The sequence below is a fragment of the Dioscorea cayenensis genome, chromosome 18, assembly GCF_009730915.1.
Source record: "Dioscorea cayenensis subsp. rotundata cultivar TDr96_F1 chromosome 18, TDr96_F1_v2_PseudoChromosome.rev07_lg8_w22 25.fasta, whole genome shotgun sequence".
NCBI lineage: Eukaryota > Viridiplantae > Streptophyta > Magnoliopsida > Dioscoreales > Dioscoreaceae > Dioscorea > Dioscorea cayenensis.
The window spans coordinates 17444938-17465151 of record NC_052488.1 but is presented as its reverse complement, the minus strand read 5'-3'; the positions used below and the strand labels follow the sequence as shown (position 1 = coordinate 17465151).

Here is a 20214-nt window from a genome sequence, read left to right as displayed (position 1 = left end):
AAATAATTATATAATTACTAAGACCAAACAAAGAGGAAAAAAATAAAAAAAGCCTAAATTGTGAAGTTGTAGAACATATTAGTATATATATATATATATGTATATATACATATATATTATATAAATATTTTTAGTAATTTTAATTTTCGGATCGGGATGCGGGTTCGGATGCAGGGTCGGGTATTAGAATTCCCATACCCGCACTTGCACCCGTTTCATCTAGTCGGGTTTTACTGAACCCGAGCCCAAACCCGGTCAAATCGGGTTTTACCCGTCAAACTCGGGTCGGGTCGGGTCGGGTTGGGTCGGGTATGGGTAATATTGCCATCCCTAGTCAGGCTCATATTAAGGATAGAAATATAAGTTTTATAATATATGTGCTTTTACTCAACACAAATTAATATTCGAACTCATCTGATCAATAGAACACGAATATTTTTTTGAGAAAGGCGATGTCACGGAACGCAGGGACGAACACGTTGGGGGAACCAGGCGTGTTCACCACCGAACCGTGCCTCACCTGCGCGAGATGGAGATCAAAGCTCGGGAGAGCAGACGCTCGACAGCTCGAGTGAACACTTTTACATGAAAAAAACCCGATCTGCGATGGACTAAATTGTCGTTGGCAGAACACGAATACTTTATACAAAAAGATTCAATTCCAATAGACGAATTAATCATTAATAAAATAAAATTTTAATAATTTTTTTAAAAGTAAAAGTTAAAATGATAAGCATAATTTGTATTTTTCCCACATCATATATTTTTTAAATAATTTTAATAAGATAAGAACATACATTTTGTTGAGCATTCACATTCCCCACATTTTCTAAAAATATATTTGCTAATTTTTCAACCACGCCTGCCGACTCAATCATATACCATATGCAGTGTATGTAGGACAAGGCCTTCTTTTTAGTAACAATGATAATTAAAATTAAAATAATAGTAAAGATGGTTCTGTGAAACCAGGGACTTGTATATAATTATAAACAAATTCAGGGATTCAATAAAAAATAAATCTCACAATCTCCCCATCATTCTGTGCTGGACGTAGGTCCCACAAGATCTAGCTGTCCGATCCTTATCGGGCGGTTGAGATTGTCTTATCAAACAATTGGGACCAACAAACATGAGCCGTTCAAAGTCATGCTCCCGCTCAAGCATCACACGCGCTTTTCATCTTCTCATCCAACGGCTTCACCCACGCCTACCCTCTTCATCTTTTCAAATCCAACGGTTGCAATCATTCAACTGTTGTCTATAAAATTCAGATGCATACACCGTCCCAACGCTTTGTTATTATTAATTTACCCAATTTGTTTTTTTTTCCTCAATAAATATATAGTTTATTATTATTATTATTATTACAATAATTTAATTCCATAATCATACCCCAACAAGGTGATGGAGCAGTGGACAACATTGAAGAATAAAGAAGGAAATGCGTTTCCCGTTTCCCCAAACCAGCAGGACCGAAACGGCGCACTGTTTCCCGACCAGGCCCCACATTACAACACCGACACGTTTCCCGACCCCCCCTCCCAAAACGCCGTTACGGCGTCACTACCGTTTAACAACAGTTCTCAATGCCATTGACGGAAAAGCACCTAATCCAAAAACCTCTACCAATTTTAAACTCTTACTGGGGCTATAAAGCAAAATGGTTCCAACTACTCATCATCATCGTACACGTACTCTTTCTCGGATCTTAAAAAATTACGTGTACAGTTAGATTGGCTCCCACTAATACTTATTTTAATTATAGAAAAGTATGGTGGTGTAAATATAAAATGGCGCAGAGCTAAGGGTTAGGGTTTTTTACCATCGAGGGAGACACCTCGGAGAGAGCTCGGAGGGCTCGGTAATGGCGTCGTCGTTGTGGGTTCTCTGTTGGGCTGCGTGCTTGCTCTGCTTGGTACCGCCGGCGAGGCCGGATCTGGCCTCCGATGGGACGGCGCTGCTTGCTTTCCGCACTGCCGTGGGTCGCATGGCGCTGTCCTGGAACACCACCACCTCGCCTTGCGCCTGGCAAGGCGTCGTCTGCGAGAACGGCCGTGTCGTGCTCCTCCGCCTGCCCGGCGTCGGCCTCATTGGCCCTATCCCCACCGGCATTCTCAGCAATCTCACTGTTCTCCGTACACTCAGCCTCCGGTTCAACGCGCTCTCTGGTGCCATCCCCTCCGACCTCGCCTCGCTTTCCCAGCTTCGCAATCTCTATCTCCAGGGCAATCGCTTCTCCGGCGAGATCCCGACGTTTCTCTTATCTATTCCGAACTTAGTTCGCTTGAATCTCGCCCGGAATAACTTCTCCGGAGGAATCTCACCAGATTTCAACAAGCTAACACGGTTAGGGACGCTATATCTTGAAGAAAACCAGCTCACCGGCGAGATCCCGAATCTCGACCTCCCAAATCTGGTTCAATTCAACGTGTCCTACAACCAATTGAATGGATCGGTGCCGCAGAAGCTCCGGAGTAAGCCGGCAGAGGCGTTTCTCGGTATGTCACTCTGCGGTGGTCCTCTCACTCCCTGCCCCGGCGAGATCTCACCCACGAGCTCCGTTCCTTCTGTTCCCAGTAGTGAAGCCAAGAAGGACCATAAGCTTTCAGGCGGCGCCATCGCCGGAATCGCTATCGGCGCCGTCGCCGGGTTCCTGTTGCTCCTCCTAATCATCATCCTTCTCTGCAGGAGAAAATCCAGCAAGTCAGGCACCGCTGAAGTGGCGGCGAAGCCGCCAGAAGTTGAGGTCGCCCTCCGGGACAAAGGCATTGTCGACGGAGAGCCAGGGAATGGCGTGGCAGCTCATCGTCCACCACCGACATCAGTGGCGGCGCCGGCGAAGGGAGAGAATACGAAGAAGCTGTTGTTCTTCGGGACAGGGCCGAGGACGTTTGAGCTTGAGGACTTGTTGAGGGCCTCAGCGGAGGTTCTGGGGAAGGGGACCTTTGGGACGGCGTACAAAGCGGTGCTGGAGATGGGGACGGTTGTGGCTGTGAAGAGATTGAGGGATGTGAGCATGCCGGAGAAGGAATTCAGGGAGAAGATTGAGGCTGTTGGCTCCATGGATCACCCGAATTTGGTTCCTCTCCGAGCTTATTACTACAGCAATGATGAGAAGCTCCTGGTTTATGACTACATGTCCATGGGCAGCCTTTATGCTCTATTGCATGGTTTGTTCTTCTCCTCTTTTCTTTTTTTCTGCAACTAATTTTCTTCAATTTTGGATCTTTGTTTTTTGTCTGCTTGAAAAAAATTACCTTAAAAATCTAGAATTTAGTGACAGTTAGAATTTTTTTTTCTTGATTTTAGGGCTGAATTGATCTTTTCTTTTTTTAGTATGATCTATTGTTGTTTTTGAAAATTTTGCTGTGTTACGACTTTTCTTTTAATATTACGGAGTCAGAAGAATTTCAATTTCTGCTTGTATTGTTTTTTGTGAATGTCTTATTTGTACATGGATTGTGAAGATAATGGACTTTCGAGGTTTATTGTATCTTTAATTGTCTGGTCATTCTCTCAAGCTCCATCACTTTCAGTGTTTGATTAAATTAGAAATGCTTTTTAAAGGCAAGTCATGCTTTCGTTTGATTTTTGTTTTTCTCAATCCTTGTTCAAGTGGATCAATGCGTTTACTTTCATTTGAGACGGAATTGGTTTTGGGTTGCTTTCAAAAATCTGGCTTTGAGTAAGTGTGTGTTTGGATTGCGGGAAAAATAGAGAAAAAGGGAGGGAAACAAGAAGTAAAATAGTTTCTTGTGTTTGATCGCATGAATGCCATAAAATGAATTGACAAATAAAAACACTTTAATGTTCATAGATAAACAATACAAAATTTTATCATGTTTAGTTCTTATGTACACACCCTTATCTATGTTAATTTGCCACCATTTCTTTTGCATGAGAAAGTTTGTATTGATTTGTTTGTTCTTTATTGTTGAAGGATTCATTTGCTCATTAGTTTAGTATTCTTGAGTGTAACATTTGTTGTATACATTCCTGTTCAAGAGGGCGAGAGGAATTTCCCCTAATAAGCAAAAATGTCTATTTTGATACAGGAAACAGAGGATCAGGCCGCACACCTCTAGACTGGGAGACGAGATCAGCCATTGCTCTTGCAGCTGCGCAGGGTATTGAGTACATCCACTCCACAGCTCCCGGTGCTTCTCATGGCAACATCAAGTCCTCCAACATCCTCCTTGCCAAGTCTCACGAAGCCCGTGTCTCTGACCATGGCCTCGCCCACCTCGTTGGCCCCTCCTCAACTCCTAACCGTGTTGCTGGCTATCGTGCACCTGAAGTAACCGATCCTAGAAAAGTCTCCCAGAAGGCTGATGTATACAGCTTCGGTGTCCTTCTCTTAGAACTGCTAACTGGCAAAGCTCCAGCCCAAGCTCTTCTCAATGAGGAGGGTGTCGATTTGCCAAGATGGGTCCAATCAGTTGTTCGCGAAGAATGGACATCGGAGGTGTTTGACATGGAGCTACTAAGGTATCAAACTGTAGAGGAAGACATGGTGCAGCTGTTGCAGCTCGCAATTGACTGTGCGGCACAATATCCAGACAAACGACCAACCATGGCCGATGTTGTGATACGCATTGAAGAAATCCGCAAGTCAAGCCTCCGAGCTCTAGAACAAGATCACCATGACCATCCTCAAACCATTGAGGATCTCGATCACTTATCGCTAAGGACCGATTCCATCCCTTCGATCTCTTGACCAATAAAAGAAAAAAAGGTGTAATGGTGTATGAAAATGGTGAAGAAAAGTGGAGGTCTCTTCTTCTTCTTCTTACATTCCTTTATGATGATGATGATGATGATGATGTAAGTGTGCTTGTTGTTGTTCTTTCATTCTATAACAGATTGTTATTTGTTTGATGTTTCACTTAGGAGGATGATGATGAGTAGCAACTTCTTCTATCAGTGTTTTTATTTTTTATTTTTATTTTTTTTATTTGTAATGTTTTTCATTCAATCTTAGAAAGTGTTCAAATGCTGGTTGGTAGCTGAGGGTGTTGCCTATTGCTGTAATTAATTACCATTTGCTACCATTTGTTGGTTGATGTTGATATTTGAATCTCCAAAATGGCTTTTTTTTTCCCTTGTTATGGTTGGGTGATTAAAAAAAGAAGGAAAAAGTTTTTGGTGATTGGTCTTATCTATTATCATGGTTTTGGTTTTAGTGGATGGGGTGTCTATTCTAACTTGTTTTTTCCCAACATTTATAACTGTTATGTTTTCAATTGTCCTTATTATCTGTTATTGGATTTGTTGTCTAACTATGCCACTGATGTATTATATAAAACCTTTTTGTTAGACATAGAAGTGTTATTTTATTGTATCCATTGTTTAGAAAATAATTATTATGATAAATATTTTTAAATAAAATCTTTAAGTTTGATTTTTAACCCTAGGATATGTAAATAAATAAAAATGTTTATAAGGAAATTTTAGTAAATTTGATGTTTATAAAGGTTGTGATTTGGCACTCGCATGCAAACAGTTAATCTTTGCAAGTACCATTTGATTAATGATTTCATTTCAAATTATATCACACTAATGATAAGATTTAAACACAAATATTATATTTTATTATAACTTTTAATTAAGTTTAATTATGTTAAAAGAAAACAGCACAATTATGTGAAACACCACTTAAAATTATATCAAATTGAAGTGTACTTGCAATACTTTTATTATCAAGTATGGTAAAACACCACTTAAAATAACAAACATATCTAAATTTGAAAACCAATAAAGAATATTAATCATGGCACTAATATTAATGGAAAAAATATGATAAATCTTTGGAATTATTATCAATCAATCACGTCACCTTTGAATTAAGTTAAAAAAAAAAAAGAAGAATTAATGAACATCACATCCCAATCTAACACTCAAACAGAAAAAAGAGAAGGCGTGCAAATTAATACCTTTATCAATAAGTTCAATAACTTAATAAGAACTCCAAGCAAAACAACCATTCATATGTATATATATAAACTTATTTGAGCTTCATTGAGTGAGTGAGTGAGTGAGTGAGTGTGGTTTAAAACTTAAAAGCAAAGAAAGAGTGAATTGGCTTATGATCAACCTCTCTAATAAAGTTAACAAGATTAGGAAGTGGAAGGAAGCTTGGCAAACTAGACCTTTTCCTTTTGGAGAAAAGAAAGAGAAAGTATGAAAAGTTATCTGAAAAAAAGCAAAAAGAAGGAAAATAACAAAGTTAAGGAAAAGCGATGTGGTTTAGAGATGCTGTTCATCTTATTAGTGAGAGGCATCACATGATTCTCTGCCAATGGGCCTTATTTTAAGGCAATGCTACCATGTTCCAAATCCAAAGTTTTTTCATATATATATATATATATATATATTCTTTTTTCGTTTTTCAAGAAAGTGAGATTTCTTGAAATATTTTATTAGTTTAGTGTTGATATATGAGTTGCAAATATGTCTTTCTAGATCATTCTTTTGATTGTTTACGTTACCACTCATCTACATATCTACATATTTGTCTTTATTTTTTATTTTTTAAAATATTTCTCTGAATTTTTCATAATTATAGATAATTCTATAAAATCTTTGCTCCATGTAACCACCGTTGATTTAATTATTGTTTTTTCAAATTATCTTCATGAATTTGGAATAATTAATGTTACAAATATTTTTGTAATAAAGTTGGTTAAAGAGTTATATAATTATGAAAGAATTAGCAAGTTACTTGAGAAAAAAGATTTCAAGGAGATATGTACCAAAACCAATGTTATGCATGGGTTACTTTAAATTGTAATTTATTAATTTCAGCATAAACTTAACATAGATTTAGATTTAAATCAATTATTATGGTCCATAATTTTATCATAATCAATGTGAATGTCTCCGAACGGCAATCTATTATGTGATTACCGTACTTATCGAAAAAAGAACAACATAGATTATAAATATTGGTCAGTTATAGTCTTCAAAGGTGAAATTAAAAATCTAACATTCTACTAATTCAAATTGCCATTATTGGAGACATATATCCTTACTATCATATATTGTTTATGTAATAAAAATTGTCTAAGTAAATGTTGTACTCTATTAAATTTTCTAATAGCGTACATTTTGTATAAAAGACATAACATAATTGTGTATATACTTGCATGTTACATATATATTCATGCGATAAAAGGTCAACCTATTTATCCATGATATATTTAGACTTTTATCCTCTGAAATAATTTTACTAATAAAAAAAGTTATCAAATCACTATTTACATAATTATCTTTTTTAAAATGAAACTATAATATTTAAATGCTCTCATTTAAAAAATTATAGTTATTGCTTTCCTTGCAAACCTAAGAAGAGATTGAAGGAATTTCTGTCATCATAGAATAAAAAGGATGACAACTCAACCAAATATCTCATTCTAAAAAGCAAGTGACAATGGAAGTGAATCTTTGTGGAAATTTAGGAGCTATGTCCCCTTCCAAACTTACTCTAACTACCATTTTATTTTGCAAATGAATCCAAAATCATATGACTCACTTAACTCCCTCCCTTACTTTAAAAGCAACTTTCTAATAGCCTCTAGTGCAAGAAATTGCTATGAATTCTTAAAAATGAAACCCACATTCAATTATTTGTATAGAAAATTTATAAATAAATAAATTAATTAGCTAGAAAAACTTAGCTTGTTTTCTTGGTTAGAGTATATTATTGGATGGTGGAAGTGATGTCTCCAAGAAATCACATTCTCTAGGTCACATCTATAAAGAGATCACGCATATATATAATGTGTTATATTAATTTAAGTGTGCTTTTTACTCTATTTTCATTGGTTATTTTTTTATAAAAAATAAATAATTTAGGAGCCTAAACAAATAATTACATGTACTTTAATACTGATAGAATGACTAGTAGGTAAGTTTTAACGAACAAAAAGATAAATATAAAAGTTTGGGTCCTTCCTCTGCAAAAGGAATTAACAACTTAACACTCAACACACCAAAAAACGTGAGGATTGAGGAAACAATGATATGCTTGCATTTGTTGGATTGCTTATTCACATGATCTCAATTAATCCTTGTCCATGCACTTGCACCTATCATGCTATAATTATGTTAGAGTGTTGTGTCTTTGTATATATATCTTATAAGTTTCAATCATTCATAATAATCAATTTACATTTTCAAAATGTAGTCATCCATAACTATTATATTATTTTTTTTTTTTATCAAATTTCATAGCCAAGGTTTTGAGCAAATAACTATATACATATATACCTCAAATAAGACGGTTAACATATTACTTGGCAATATATCTTTTAAGATGGATGATTTTGCCACGATGATTATCTCTTGGATGACACTACTACTATCTATTCATTTTTTTACAATTGTAACACTTGCATTCATCATTGGTGAATCCAAGGTTTTTTCTATATTGATAGTTTATTTGTTGTTTTGTTTGATATTGTTGTATCATACATTTGTTTGTTAATTTATATTTCTTTTTATAATTAAAATTATTTCTCTTTATTCAAGTAAGTTGTGATTTATTTATTTAGTTTTAATAGACACTCCAATGTTCAATATTGACAAACCAAGTGTTGCAATTAAAAATCTTGTACTTTTATTATTATCTTTTTAAAACATTGATAATGTAGTCAGTGGCAATAATAAGGCTTAGAAATAAAAATGGTACTTCATAGGACATTCTAGGGCCAATACATCTAACTATTTGTGTGCCTTCCATTATGTGACAGATCAAACCTGATGACCTGTTTTGAGAGTAATAATGTAGAAAGTTTTTAATGTAATAATAATGTAGAAATAAAATAATGCGTATGATTGGAGGCATACTCATAAGTAATCCCACTTAATTTATGTAAAATTAATTTTAAATTATATTAACAATATATTTCGTAGATCATATTATATAAAAGAGGGGAGAGGATTTTAATCATATTTAATATTAATCATGTCTTTAATAATGTGCAAATATATTATCTTTGGTCACATTGATGGAGTATAAAATATAAAAATTATTTATTAACAATATTATTACTAAAAAGAGATTTTTACCAATAGCGTTTTGCCCGAATGGTAGAGATTTGAATCACTTAAAATCTATAAAGAGATATAGGGTTCCTAGTTCTTTCCCTAGACTAGATTAAGACTGTGGCTACTACGAAACTAGTGAAAAACCAAATAAGAGGGCCAGGCCCATTTAGAGCCGAGCCCATTTTGTACATTAAATTTAACTATGAATTAGGGCCCTATTTTGTTTATTTAAATTGTTAAATATTGTTCTCATCTTTATTTTTTTATTTTAAAAATTATAAATCATATGAAAAGACAATCTATGAATCTTGAGCATAATAAAATATATTTATAAAATATATATAATAAAATGAACCTATGCCAAGCCCAAATTAGTTGGGCCTGGCCCATTTAAAACCATGGTATATGGACCATTATGCTAAATTGTGGATTTATGTCTACATTTTGTTTACTTCAATTTTTAATTTGGGTTTAAACCATTGTTATTTTTAATCCAGTTAAACATGATATATTGCTGTGCTTCAATCCAACCTATGATATGAAAAGGACTAGTTAAGGGTTAATGTGACAAGTCAAAAGTCCAATTTATTTCTATAAATCAAAATATTGGTATTTTGATTGTTTTATTTATTTCCTATTCTCTTATGGATAAGGAATGCATTTTTGTGGTTGGTGTAGGAACTCATTCTCCTAATCATTTAGAATAAACGAAAATTATTAAATTTGATAGCCTACGTAGATAAGTCAATCATATACCATATTAATCACTAACAAGATTTCATTGTCATAATTATGACATTGAATAAACAAAATTTCACAAGATTTCGTTGTTTATAATAAACCTCAAGATAGAAATCATTTGCATATAACTAGAGGCGAATAACTCTCAAATAACTATCACCTTTGTTTTAGTAACTCTTTGGTTCAAATAAAAAATTTTAAACTCAAACAATTTCACAATAATATTATGTTTTATATGCTTTCAAAATAATAATTAAAACAAGCCAATAATAAATATTAGGTTTAAGTGTTTGAATCAAATAAATTTTGTATTTGTTAAAATTTAACAACCAATGAAAGAATATTATATATATATATATATATGAAGAAGTTGACTGGGACTAACCAAAACCTTTAAGGATTATGATCAATATTAGCCACTGCTTTCAGGGTGCCAACAAGAAATGCAAAGCAAGAGACGCAAAGTACAAGTCTACAGATTGACTAGAAAAACACATACAACTCTCTCTAGAAACTAATCTTGAGAAAGATGAAGTTGTGGCTATTAATTCTCGTTATTTCATGCAATTAGTCAAATGAATGACCTAAAAATAATAGGTATAATTTTTGAAAATTACAAATATTAGTCATAATCCATATTTATAGTACTACTCTGGTAGAGCAGTAGTATTTTATTCTTCTCCTAATCAGAAGTAAAGATAGTTATCTAAGTCCCAACTTACACGGGGGTGTGAAGACATGGGAAGGAAGTAAGATTAAATATCATAATAATCTATGCGGTAAATAAATAATTCTATACTGAGGATTTAACTCCTATCAATGGCTTGTCCATGTTCCTAAGTGCTTGCTTAGATGGGGTGTAGTAGGGGCTCAGAATAAAATAAAAGAAGGGAATGGAAGGGAAATGGAGGGTTGAATACATATTTTGTTTGGGACAAAAATAAAATAAAGGTAAGTTATCATATCTTTTATGTTTGGTTTTGAGAGTAATGTAAGGGAGAGAAAAGTAAGAGTAAATACTAATATCACTAAAATATCCCTTGAGTCAATGTTATATAATGAAAATTAAATATATATATATATATTTTAATTATGTTTGATATATTAAAATTATGTAGTATGTCATAATTTAAAATTAAGAGATAAAAATTAAAATTAAAACTAAATATAAATATAACTTTATCCTATCTAAAATAAAAGAGACATATTTTTTAATTAATTTTATCAAATCCAACAATATTCAATAGATCTTAGTAATTGCAAAGAGAGGAAACGTAGTTTTAGGTTGTCATTAAGCAATTATAAAGTTACGGGAACCCTTACCTCCAAAACCCCTCCCAACTCTTCACCAGAGCAAGCCCTAAAAGTACATAATTTATAATATTGATTTAATGGTATATTAGCATCTTTCATCGTTAATCTATATATAAACCTAACTGCATTTCATTATCTAAAAGTAAACTACTAAAAAGTCGTTATGTTTGGCTCACTCAAACCTTATTTAAAATAAAAATAAAAAATATTAAAACCAAAATTACACAAAATAAAATTATCATTCCAGAAAACTTAATTTCATGTTTTATTGTAACATCATTGACTAATTAATTAACTTCAATGACAACAGCAACAACTTCATATCAAGAACCAACTACAAATGAAATAATTAATACACCCAAAAAAATGACAAGTATTTCTCCTTCTATACATAATCTTCCTATCTATATCCTTTCAAGCTAACTTCAAAGCCCTGAAGTGAAAGGAACTCCGGTGGCCGGAATCCAAGAATTTCCGGCCAAGAAGTTCCCAACGGTGAACTTTCCGGCCTCAGAAGCACTAGTTATAACATGATACCCTGCCCATTTAACTCTACCGGAAGTTGAAGCCCCACTTCCAGTGTTCATGTACTCACCATAATACAAAGTACTCAGAGCAAAGTCTCCATCCCATGCCAACCACCCTGCCGGATCAATCAAACTACCAAGTGATGTCTTCATGAACACAGTCCTTGAGTACTTCTGCCATGGCCGGCCAAGATACGTCTTGATGGAACCCTGCACTGATTGTAACTCTGACGTCGCCGACACCACCGAGTTATGTACAATTATGCCGGTGTTTTCATTTGGGTCTGTCCTGCCTTGTGCTGTGACTGTGTTCTGCTGCTGGCTCATTGGTTTTCTTACGTACATATTACAGTTTTGGAAGACAGCAGCAGCGTCTCCGAAGATGAAGTCTACGGTGCCATAGATGTCACAGTTTCGGTAGAATTGGCGTTGGGAGTAGACGTAGAGTGTGTCTTGGTAACCCTTGAAACTACATTGGTAGAACACCGAGAGGTCGGCCCCGGATCGGAGAGCCACTGCTTGATGCTTTTGTGGTCCGGCGGTGTTCTCGAACGTCATGCCTTTCGCAATAAATCCGCTTCCGGTGACCGCTGTTAAAAATTATTTTGAGATTGACATGTTGGAAAATTTTCAACAATTATGCTTCAAAAAAAGTCTAATTTAGAGATGGATGTTTATGACAAATATCTTATCAAAAAGGTTGTCTAGAAGATAACGAAAATGAAATTGTTTATTGATATATACATGCATGATCATGATGCATGGCAACAAAAGTTAATTTTAGAACTCACCAAATGTTGCTGACTGGAAGGTGGTTGAACCATCTTGAACATTCTTACTCCCTGTGACAATAGTTTGATCAATGCCATCTCCAACCATCATAATATTCTTCATTGAATTACCAATCTGAACATTCTCATTATAAACACCAGCCTTCACTGAGATCACAACCCTAGAACTCCCACTCCTTATCTTTGAAGAAGCCGAAACGGCCTCTGATATTGTCTTATAATCACCGGAACCATCTTGAGCTACGGTGAGATCAGCCTTTACAGTTGATGATTGAAGGAGTTTTCTGTCCGAGATGGAGAGCCAGTTCGGGAAGTTATCGGAAAGTAAACGACGATTACCGCCTGATTTAACCGGAGAAAATGCTTTGTTTATGGCTAAAGAGTTGCTAATGAATTTAGATATGTTGTTGGATGTGAAAGGAAAGGATGGTAAGTGAGAAAGGTTAACATTCAGTTCCTTGAAGCCATTCATGCATGTTTGTTGGTTGGCTATGGCCGCACTTAACCATGTTTGAGAGTCATCAAATGAGACAGAATTTGGAGACATGCACTTGTTTAGGTGACTAATGGTATCCTCACATAGCTCAAGGCAGTCATTCCATGCAGCCTTGGCTCTCTCATCAAACAAGCTAACGTCTATTGATGATGCAAGCTTATGTGTCTGCACTGCATGGTCTAGGGTTGCTTGCAAGGCAGAGTTGAGGAACCCTAATGAGTCCTTAATGGTGTTGGATATGGAACTAGTGCAAACATAAGGGTAGGGTGTTTGAGTGCATGAGAGGATTGGGTCACTAGTGCAAACCCTAAAGGCCATGAAAAGAGAGAAAGCTAACAAATGAGCCATGAACTTAGCCATGCTAACAATATTGATGAATGAAGTTTTAATTTGGTAACTAAGTTGGCGAGGTTCGGGTTGGTATTTATAGGGCATGAAGGTTTATTTGGTCATGCATTGCATGGCTTGCGTAAAAAGAAACAACTCTTTTTTATTTGAATTTCAAGGGTTTATGTAGCCAAAACATGTGGATTTAGAACGCTTGGAAAGGTTATCTGAAAGTTTTGTGGACATTGCATTATGTTTTTGAATTTTAGGCTTTAATACTAGAAGGTCAAAAACAAGAAAATTAGAAATTAAGATGATGTTAAGTGGACAAAATCAGTTTTGCTTCGTACATATACTTTCATAAATGAAATAGATATTCTTTGGAGAAACTTATAATTAACTTGAGCCGAAAAAAAAAACCTTACAATTAACTTATATTAAATTTCAATCGAGAAATGTTAAGTATATAATAATTATGGCATATATATATATATCAATATATTTTTGGTTGGTGGATCATGGAGAGGAATGGAGTCGATTTAAAATTAATTACAAGTTTAAAATCTCTTTTTTTTTTTAAAAAAAAAACTTATATATATTAATTAACAAAAAATTAACTTAATTATGAGTACTTAAAATAGATATTTCAAAATTAAAATTTACTTTCTAATTAGGAATAGTTTTGTTTAAAAATATCAATAATAATATTTTAAATTATTTGATAATATATTTTTAAAATATAAGTAAATTAGGTAAAACAAGGTTGAGTAACCTTAAACTATAAATACAAGAATTTTACTAACCATTTGAAATTCACATAAAAATATGGATAATAGATAATAGGTAAAAATAAATAAAATACTAAAATTTGGTGGGCTAGCTGAAGAAACACCTTGGTGATGCAATTTCTATGCCGGTAATAGTATCAACTATTTTTTTACTTATTAATCATTCTTTTTATTCCAACTTTGAAAATTTTTTGTTACTGATTGTGACATGTGTTGAATAATTCTTACCACAAACATTGTTATAAATAGATTGAGGATATTTTGATTAAAAATAAATTAAATAACAAGGAAAATATAACTTTCAAACCACGCCAATAATCAAATAAAGTATGTACATATCAAGGACAAGTTGACAAACAAGGAACCATGTTGTCATTATAAACCTAATAAGACTTCTTGTCTTGTTTAACTAAATTAGTTAAAGCAAACCATTGAATATATGGTTGATTTATTTAAAACAAAACTCTATGTTTAATTTCCTTTAAATTTTTCTTAATATATTGAATAGATGGAATAATAATTCCTCATTTTCTTAATGTTTTTTTTAAAAATTAAAATAAGGGGCAAAGATAGTTGTGCGAGACTTAAATATTGTTTGTTTGACATATGAGCATCTCCTAAATCATCAAGTTGACAACATGAATGTTTTTCCAAACTTTACAATTAAAAAAAAATTGAAAATTGATGTCACATATTTTTAAAAAATTGCTATTCACCAGTATACCCACCCCAAAGCTATTTTTTTCTTATAAACACTCAAATAATTTCTTTTACTATGTGCCATCAACCTAGTGTTTTATTGGTTATAGTCATAAACAAGGCCAAAGGTCTAAGATTACGGATAAAAAAAGTCAAAAATATATATTAGCATTTTAAAAGTATATATTAATAAATTTACAGTGATATATATATAACGTACAAAAGACAAAAAAATCTGGGTTATATATCAACCTTTATACATTTAATTTTAGTAATTTTCTAAATTGAAGTATTTTAGTAATTATGGACTTATACACTATTAAAAAAACTTTGCATAGCTTTAAAAACATGAAATTGTATGCATACATCTCAGGTAAAAAAAATAATAAATAAAATTATTTGCATGATTTTTATGTTTATACATATATAATCACCGGTCAGGGGTTTTCTTTCCTTTTTTTTTTGGTTTTTTTTTTTTTAAATTTGTGTTTTATTTTTTTATTTATTTCGCAAACAACCCAAGAGGAAATATTGGTAACTTCGGGTGTTTCTTATAATTATAAATTTTTTTTCTTTTTTTTTTATTTATGAAATACCTTGGATTAAATGCCCCTTATCCTCAAAATAGGTATTATGAATCTTGAAACGCCTACTCGTCCTCCAAACCCCCTTTGACTACCCTTCTTCTATTCTATATCTACAAAAATAAATAAATAAGTAAATAAAAGGGCAAACCTCTCATGGTAGTCTTTCTATGAAGGCGCACATCATAGACTATATATATATATATATATTGTGACAACTGACCAGCCATGTGTTGCCGGCTTGTGTGAATTTTCTAAGTATTATCATGTGTCATGAGATAGAGATAGAGATAGGGGTAAGCAAAAAAATTCGAATCCGATGATCTGATCCGATATCTGATCTTTTAACCCTAATTTTTTGGGTACCCGATCAGTAAAAAAGGGTCGGGTACCCGATTCGAATTTTTTAGATGCAAACCGAGTCGGATCCGGGTCTGAAGAAATTAAAAATCAGGTATCCAAATTTGATTTAGTTTTTAATTTTATTATATATATAATTTTAAATTTTATATAGTCTAAAAAATAAAAATGAAAAAAAATCAAAATCCCTCGTCTCAACCCTATATATATATATATAATACATTAATAAATTTAAATTTTACAAAAACTAAAAATAAAAAAATATTTAAATGCCTAATCAAATAACTTAAAGTTATATACTCATATAGTTATACATATATATATATATATATTCTACAAGGGATTAAAAGTAAAAAGAAAAAATTTCAAATCCCTACCTCCCATTCACCAATAGCTAGGGGTGTAAATGATACACCTCTACTCGCAAGCTACTCGGGCTCGACTTGGTGAAAACTCGAACTCGACTCGGTCATGGTCGAGCCGAGCTCGAGTTCGAGTAGCTCGAGTAGTCGAGCGAGCCGAGTTCGAGTAGTTAGATACTTGGCTCGAGTGCTCGCGAGCCTAATCGAGTAGTGACATATATATATATATATAATATTTATTATATAATTACCATTATATATTTTTAAAGTTAAAATATTAATATTTTTTAACAAAACAAAATTTTCTCTCATTCTCACTAATGAGAAAGAGAATTGAGCCCGTGACTCAGCCGCCCCATCATCCCCATCCTAGCCTGATTCATCCCATCCTTCAACCCTAAACGCCGTCAGCCCGTCACCGGCGGTGAGGTGCCAAACCAAGTAGTGAGCTTGCAAATTCCCAGCGCCATTACTCTGTTCCTCTTTCTCGTTCTTCGTCTCCATTTCGCATCTCCGATGAAATTTGAAACCCTTGATCTCCATCAATGCCGTCTCTGGTGATCCTCTTCAGGACTCGTGCCCTGGCGGATGCTTCATCGATCTCATCGGCCTTCGCGGAGGGGAAGTCCCAGCTCGAGATCGCCAAGAGGCAAGCCGTGGTTTATTCTCTCTACGCCCCTAAAATCAAGAGCGTCATGGAGATTGAGAACCTCTGATGGATTCGGGTGAGAAAAGTCGGAGTTTTTATTGTTTGTGTTTTGCCTCTGCGGCTTCTGAACTTTTAGGTTGAATCTGATATACCTAATGTTTGATTTAGATTTTGCTATAAAGGATTGATATTGCTAGTTTGTTTTTTGGGAGCTTAAAATTGGAATTTGATATATGTTTTAGTAATTGGGTGTGATAAACTACTAGTGATTTTGCTGAATGACAAGTTATGGTATCATAAAGCACTGAAAATTGAACATTATAATCCATTAATGTGTTTTGATGTTGATTTTTATTGTTTGTTACTTGAATTGTCAACTGATGAAAGCTTTTGATGAGGTGCCATGTTGAGAAAGATCATCTTCTTATTGTGATTGTAGTTTTGTGTTGTGTGTATCCATTTGGAGAAACTGAAAAGTAAATTTGGATTGTGAATTGTGGCTATCTTGATGAAATTTTATTCTATGTGTGAAACCTTAGTGGAACAGACATTGCAATGTGACAGTATTTGTTTTTATTGAGTGGTCATGTGTGTGTTGCTGCTGGAGGAGTATTTGTTTGTGAGTATCTTGATATTCCTAAAGCAGTCTGAAAAAGAGGAATCACAAACTGGACTCTTGAGAAGTGAGTGTCCTATTATGTTGAGAGTATATGATGGGATGGAGAGGAAGATATATGGGATGCCTTTGACATATCGATATTATTTTAATTTCTGTTAATCATGCAAAGTAAATGCGATCATTTAAGCCCTGTATCAAACATAATGTTGCCATTTGCTTTACCATAACTCGATCATTAAAATTTGTTTTCTCATGTGATAACTTATTGCTATTTGGTACACAAAGGAACAAGATTGGAGACTGGCAATACTTCATTGTGTGTGTATTAAAATAATTAAAATAATTGTTAAAATAATTGTTATGTTATATATATATTAATAATTTGTTAAAATAATTAATATATATATATATATATTAATAACTTATCAGTGTCTTACCAGTGATAACTTATTGGTATTTGGTACACAAAGGAACAAGATTGGAGACTGGCAATACTTCATTGTGTGTGTATTAAAATAATTAAAATAATTGTTAAAATAATTGTTATGTTATATATATATATTAATAATTTGTTAAAATAATTAATATATATATTAATAACTTATCAGTGTCTTACCAGTGATAACTTATCAGTGTCTTACCGTATTAGAATAGAAATTTATTAAAATAATTGTTATGTTATATATATATTAATAATTTGTTGATTATTATTTTTATTTATTGATTTATTTTGCATTTATTTGTTTTATGTCATCCTAATCATGATTTATTTATTTATTTTGCATTTATTTGATTCAACCATTTGCTTGTTTTTAAATAAAGGTAGTGGCTACAAATTAACAAGGTATTTTTTTGGTTTTATGTCATCACTAGTTCATTGTTTATTTTGCATTTATTTGATTCAAACCATTTGCTTGTTTTTTAAAAAAATTTAAGGTAGTGCTTTCATCCTTTGTGGTGGTGCTTTCATGTGCACAAACAAGTGGAGATTTGCAAAAAAAGGTGTTGAGCTTGCCTAATACAATAGGAGATTTGCACAAAAAGGTCGTACATCTTAACCATGCTATTATTTGGTTGTTTATTGTGATAGGGCAATATGTCATCAAAAAGGTTGATTTATTTTTAGTAGTACATGTCTAATACAAAAAGGTTGATTTATTTATTTATTTGGTTGTTTATTGTGATAGGCAATATGTCATCAAGCACACCAAATTTCTCATCTACACCATTTCATCCCGGAACGAATTCATCAACTAGTCGGGCCGTGTTGGAAGGTGATTTTTCAATGAGCAAAAGTTTTGATGGTGATGATGGGAATGCAAATAAAAGTAATGATCCAATTGAAAAGAGTTGTGATGTTGTTGACCTCGGTGAGGGGGAAGAAGAGGAAGGTAATGAGAAAAAAAGGGCCAAGACTTCAAGTGTATGGTTGGAGTTTAAAGAAATTGATCTTCCTGATGGTTCTAAAAAAGGAGAATGTATTCATTGCAAGAGGAAGTTGGCTATAAATGCTAGCAAGAGTACAACTCAATTTAAAAGGCACTTGTCAACTTGCATGAAGAGAAAAATTTATCAAAATCAACAACAAAAAATTTCTTTCCAACCTATACAAGGAGGTAATGGGGATGTTGAAATGCAACCGGCTCTCACAAATGGCAAGTTTGACATGGCAAAAATGAGAGAAGCAGCTGCACATTGGATATTGATGCATGAGCATCCTTTTTCAGTAATGGAAGAGGAAGGTTTTAATATGATGCAAAGATGTGGAATGCCTAAATGGGAAAAAGTGTCGCGGGTTACTATCAAGAAAGATTGTATGCAAGTTTATGAAGCCGAAAAAAAAAATTAAAAACATTGCTCAAGAATATTAGCAAGATAAGCTTGACAACGGATTTATGGAACTCTAGCAATCAAAAGATCGAGTATATGGTCTTAACAGCTCATTTTATTGATCATAATTGGAGATTGCAAAAGCGTGTTATTAATTTTGTTCGTCTTCCACCTCCTCGCCGTGGTGTTGAGATTGCTGATGGCATCTTTAAGTGTTTGAAGGAGTGGGGAATTGAGAACAAGGTTTTTACTATCTCTGTTGATAATGCTTCAAGCAATGATGTGGCAATCAGGATTCTTAAAGACACATTTTTAAGAACTAAAAGGTTGCTTTGTGGAGGAAAGTTATTTCATGTTCGTTGTTGTGCACACATTCTTAATCTCATGGTGCAAGATGGTATTTCTGAAATTGAAGAAATAATTGAAGATATTCATGAAAGTGTGAAGTTTATTAATCAAAGTGAAGCAAGATTGAAGTCATTTTCTGATATTGTGCAACAACTACAATTGCCAGAGAGAAAACTTATTCTTGATTGCAAGACACGTTGGAATTCAACATTTGAAATGTTATCAGTTGCAATGAAATTTAAAGATGTTTTCCCAATGTTCAAAGATCGGGAAATCCTTTATCATTGTTGCCCATGCCCCGAAGATTGGGAAAAGGTGGAGAAAATATGTGAGATTTTAGAAGTGTTCAATGCCATCACAAAAATTATTTTCGGTAGTGATTATCCAACTTCTAATTTGTTTCTCAATGAAGTCTATCGGGTGAAAATGTTGCTAGACAAAAGGGCGAATGATCAAAATGACTTTATTCGAGCAATGATTGGCAAAATGAAGGCTAAATTTGATAAATATTGGGGGGAATGCAATTTGCTCATGTTCGTGGCCGCCGTCTTGGATCCAAGATGCAAAATGAGGGTTGTTGATTTCACTTTTGCAAGGATGTATTCCGATAGAGAAGCAAGAGAAAATATTGCTAAAGTTCGAGAAGCTCTACATGAGATTTATGAAGAATATGTTCGTGAATATCAACATGGCAATGAGCATAGTGGTGAAACTCCAATGCATAATAA

At 33.6% G+C, this 20214-nt stretch overlaps 2 protein-coding genes across 2 annotated transcripts; one reads left to right on the top strand and one right to left on the bottom strand.

Annotated features, from left to right (window-relative positions):
• The first annotated feature begins 1728 nt into the window (after nucleotides 1-1728).
• Nucleotides 1729-4729, top strand: LOC120282177 (probable inactive receptor kinase At1g48480). Its single transcript, XM_039288936.1, has 2 exons — nucleotides 1729-3173; nucleotides 4059-4729. Exons 1-2 carry the CDS (start codon nucleotides 1868-1870, stop codon nucleotides 4718-4720), a joined length of 1968 nt encoding a protein of 655 aa, XP_039144870.1. The 5' UTR covers nucleotides 1729-1867; the 3' UTR covers nucleotides 4721-4729.
• A 6624-nt stretch (nucleotides 4730-11353) lies between these two features.
• LOC120281937 (pectinesterase-like) lies at nucleotides 11354-13297 on the bottom strand. Its single transcript, XM_039288629.1, has 2 exons — nucleotides 12425-13297; nucleotides 11354-12223 (listed from the first exon to the last, which is right to left on the bottom strand). The coding sequence occupies exons 1-2, from the start codon at nucleotides 13278-13280 to the stop codon at nucleotides 11532-11534; spliced, it is 1548 nt and encodes a 515-aa protein (XP_039144563.1). The 5' UTR covers nucleotides 13281-13297; the 3' UTR covers nucleotides 11354-11531.
• Between the last annotated feature and the right edge of the window lie 6917 nt (nucleotides 13298-20214).

Excerpts from the sequence above, each read along its gene's own strand:
- LOC120281937 (XM_039288629.1), bottom strand. The coding sequence starts at position 13,280 with ATGGCTAAGTTCATGGCTCATTTGTTAGCTTTCTCTCTTTTCATGGCC. Across the intron at positions 12,224-12,424 it reads CTTCCAGTCAGCAACATTTG|CGGTCACCGGAAGCGGATTT; the intron begins GTGAGTTCTAAA and ends AATTTTTAACAG.
- LOC120282177 (XM_039288936.1), top strand. The coding sequence starts at position 1,868 with ATGGCGTCGTCGTTGTGGGTTCTCTGTTGGGCTGCGTGCTTGCTCTGC. Across the intron at positions 3,174-4,058 it reads CCTTTATGCTCTATTGCATG|GAAACAGAGGATCAGGCCGC; the intron begins GTTTGTTCTTCT and ends ATTTTGATACAG.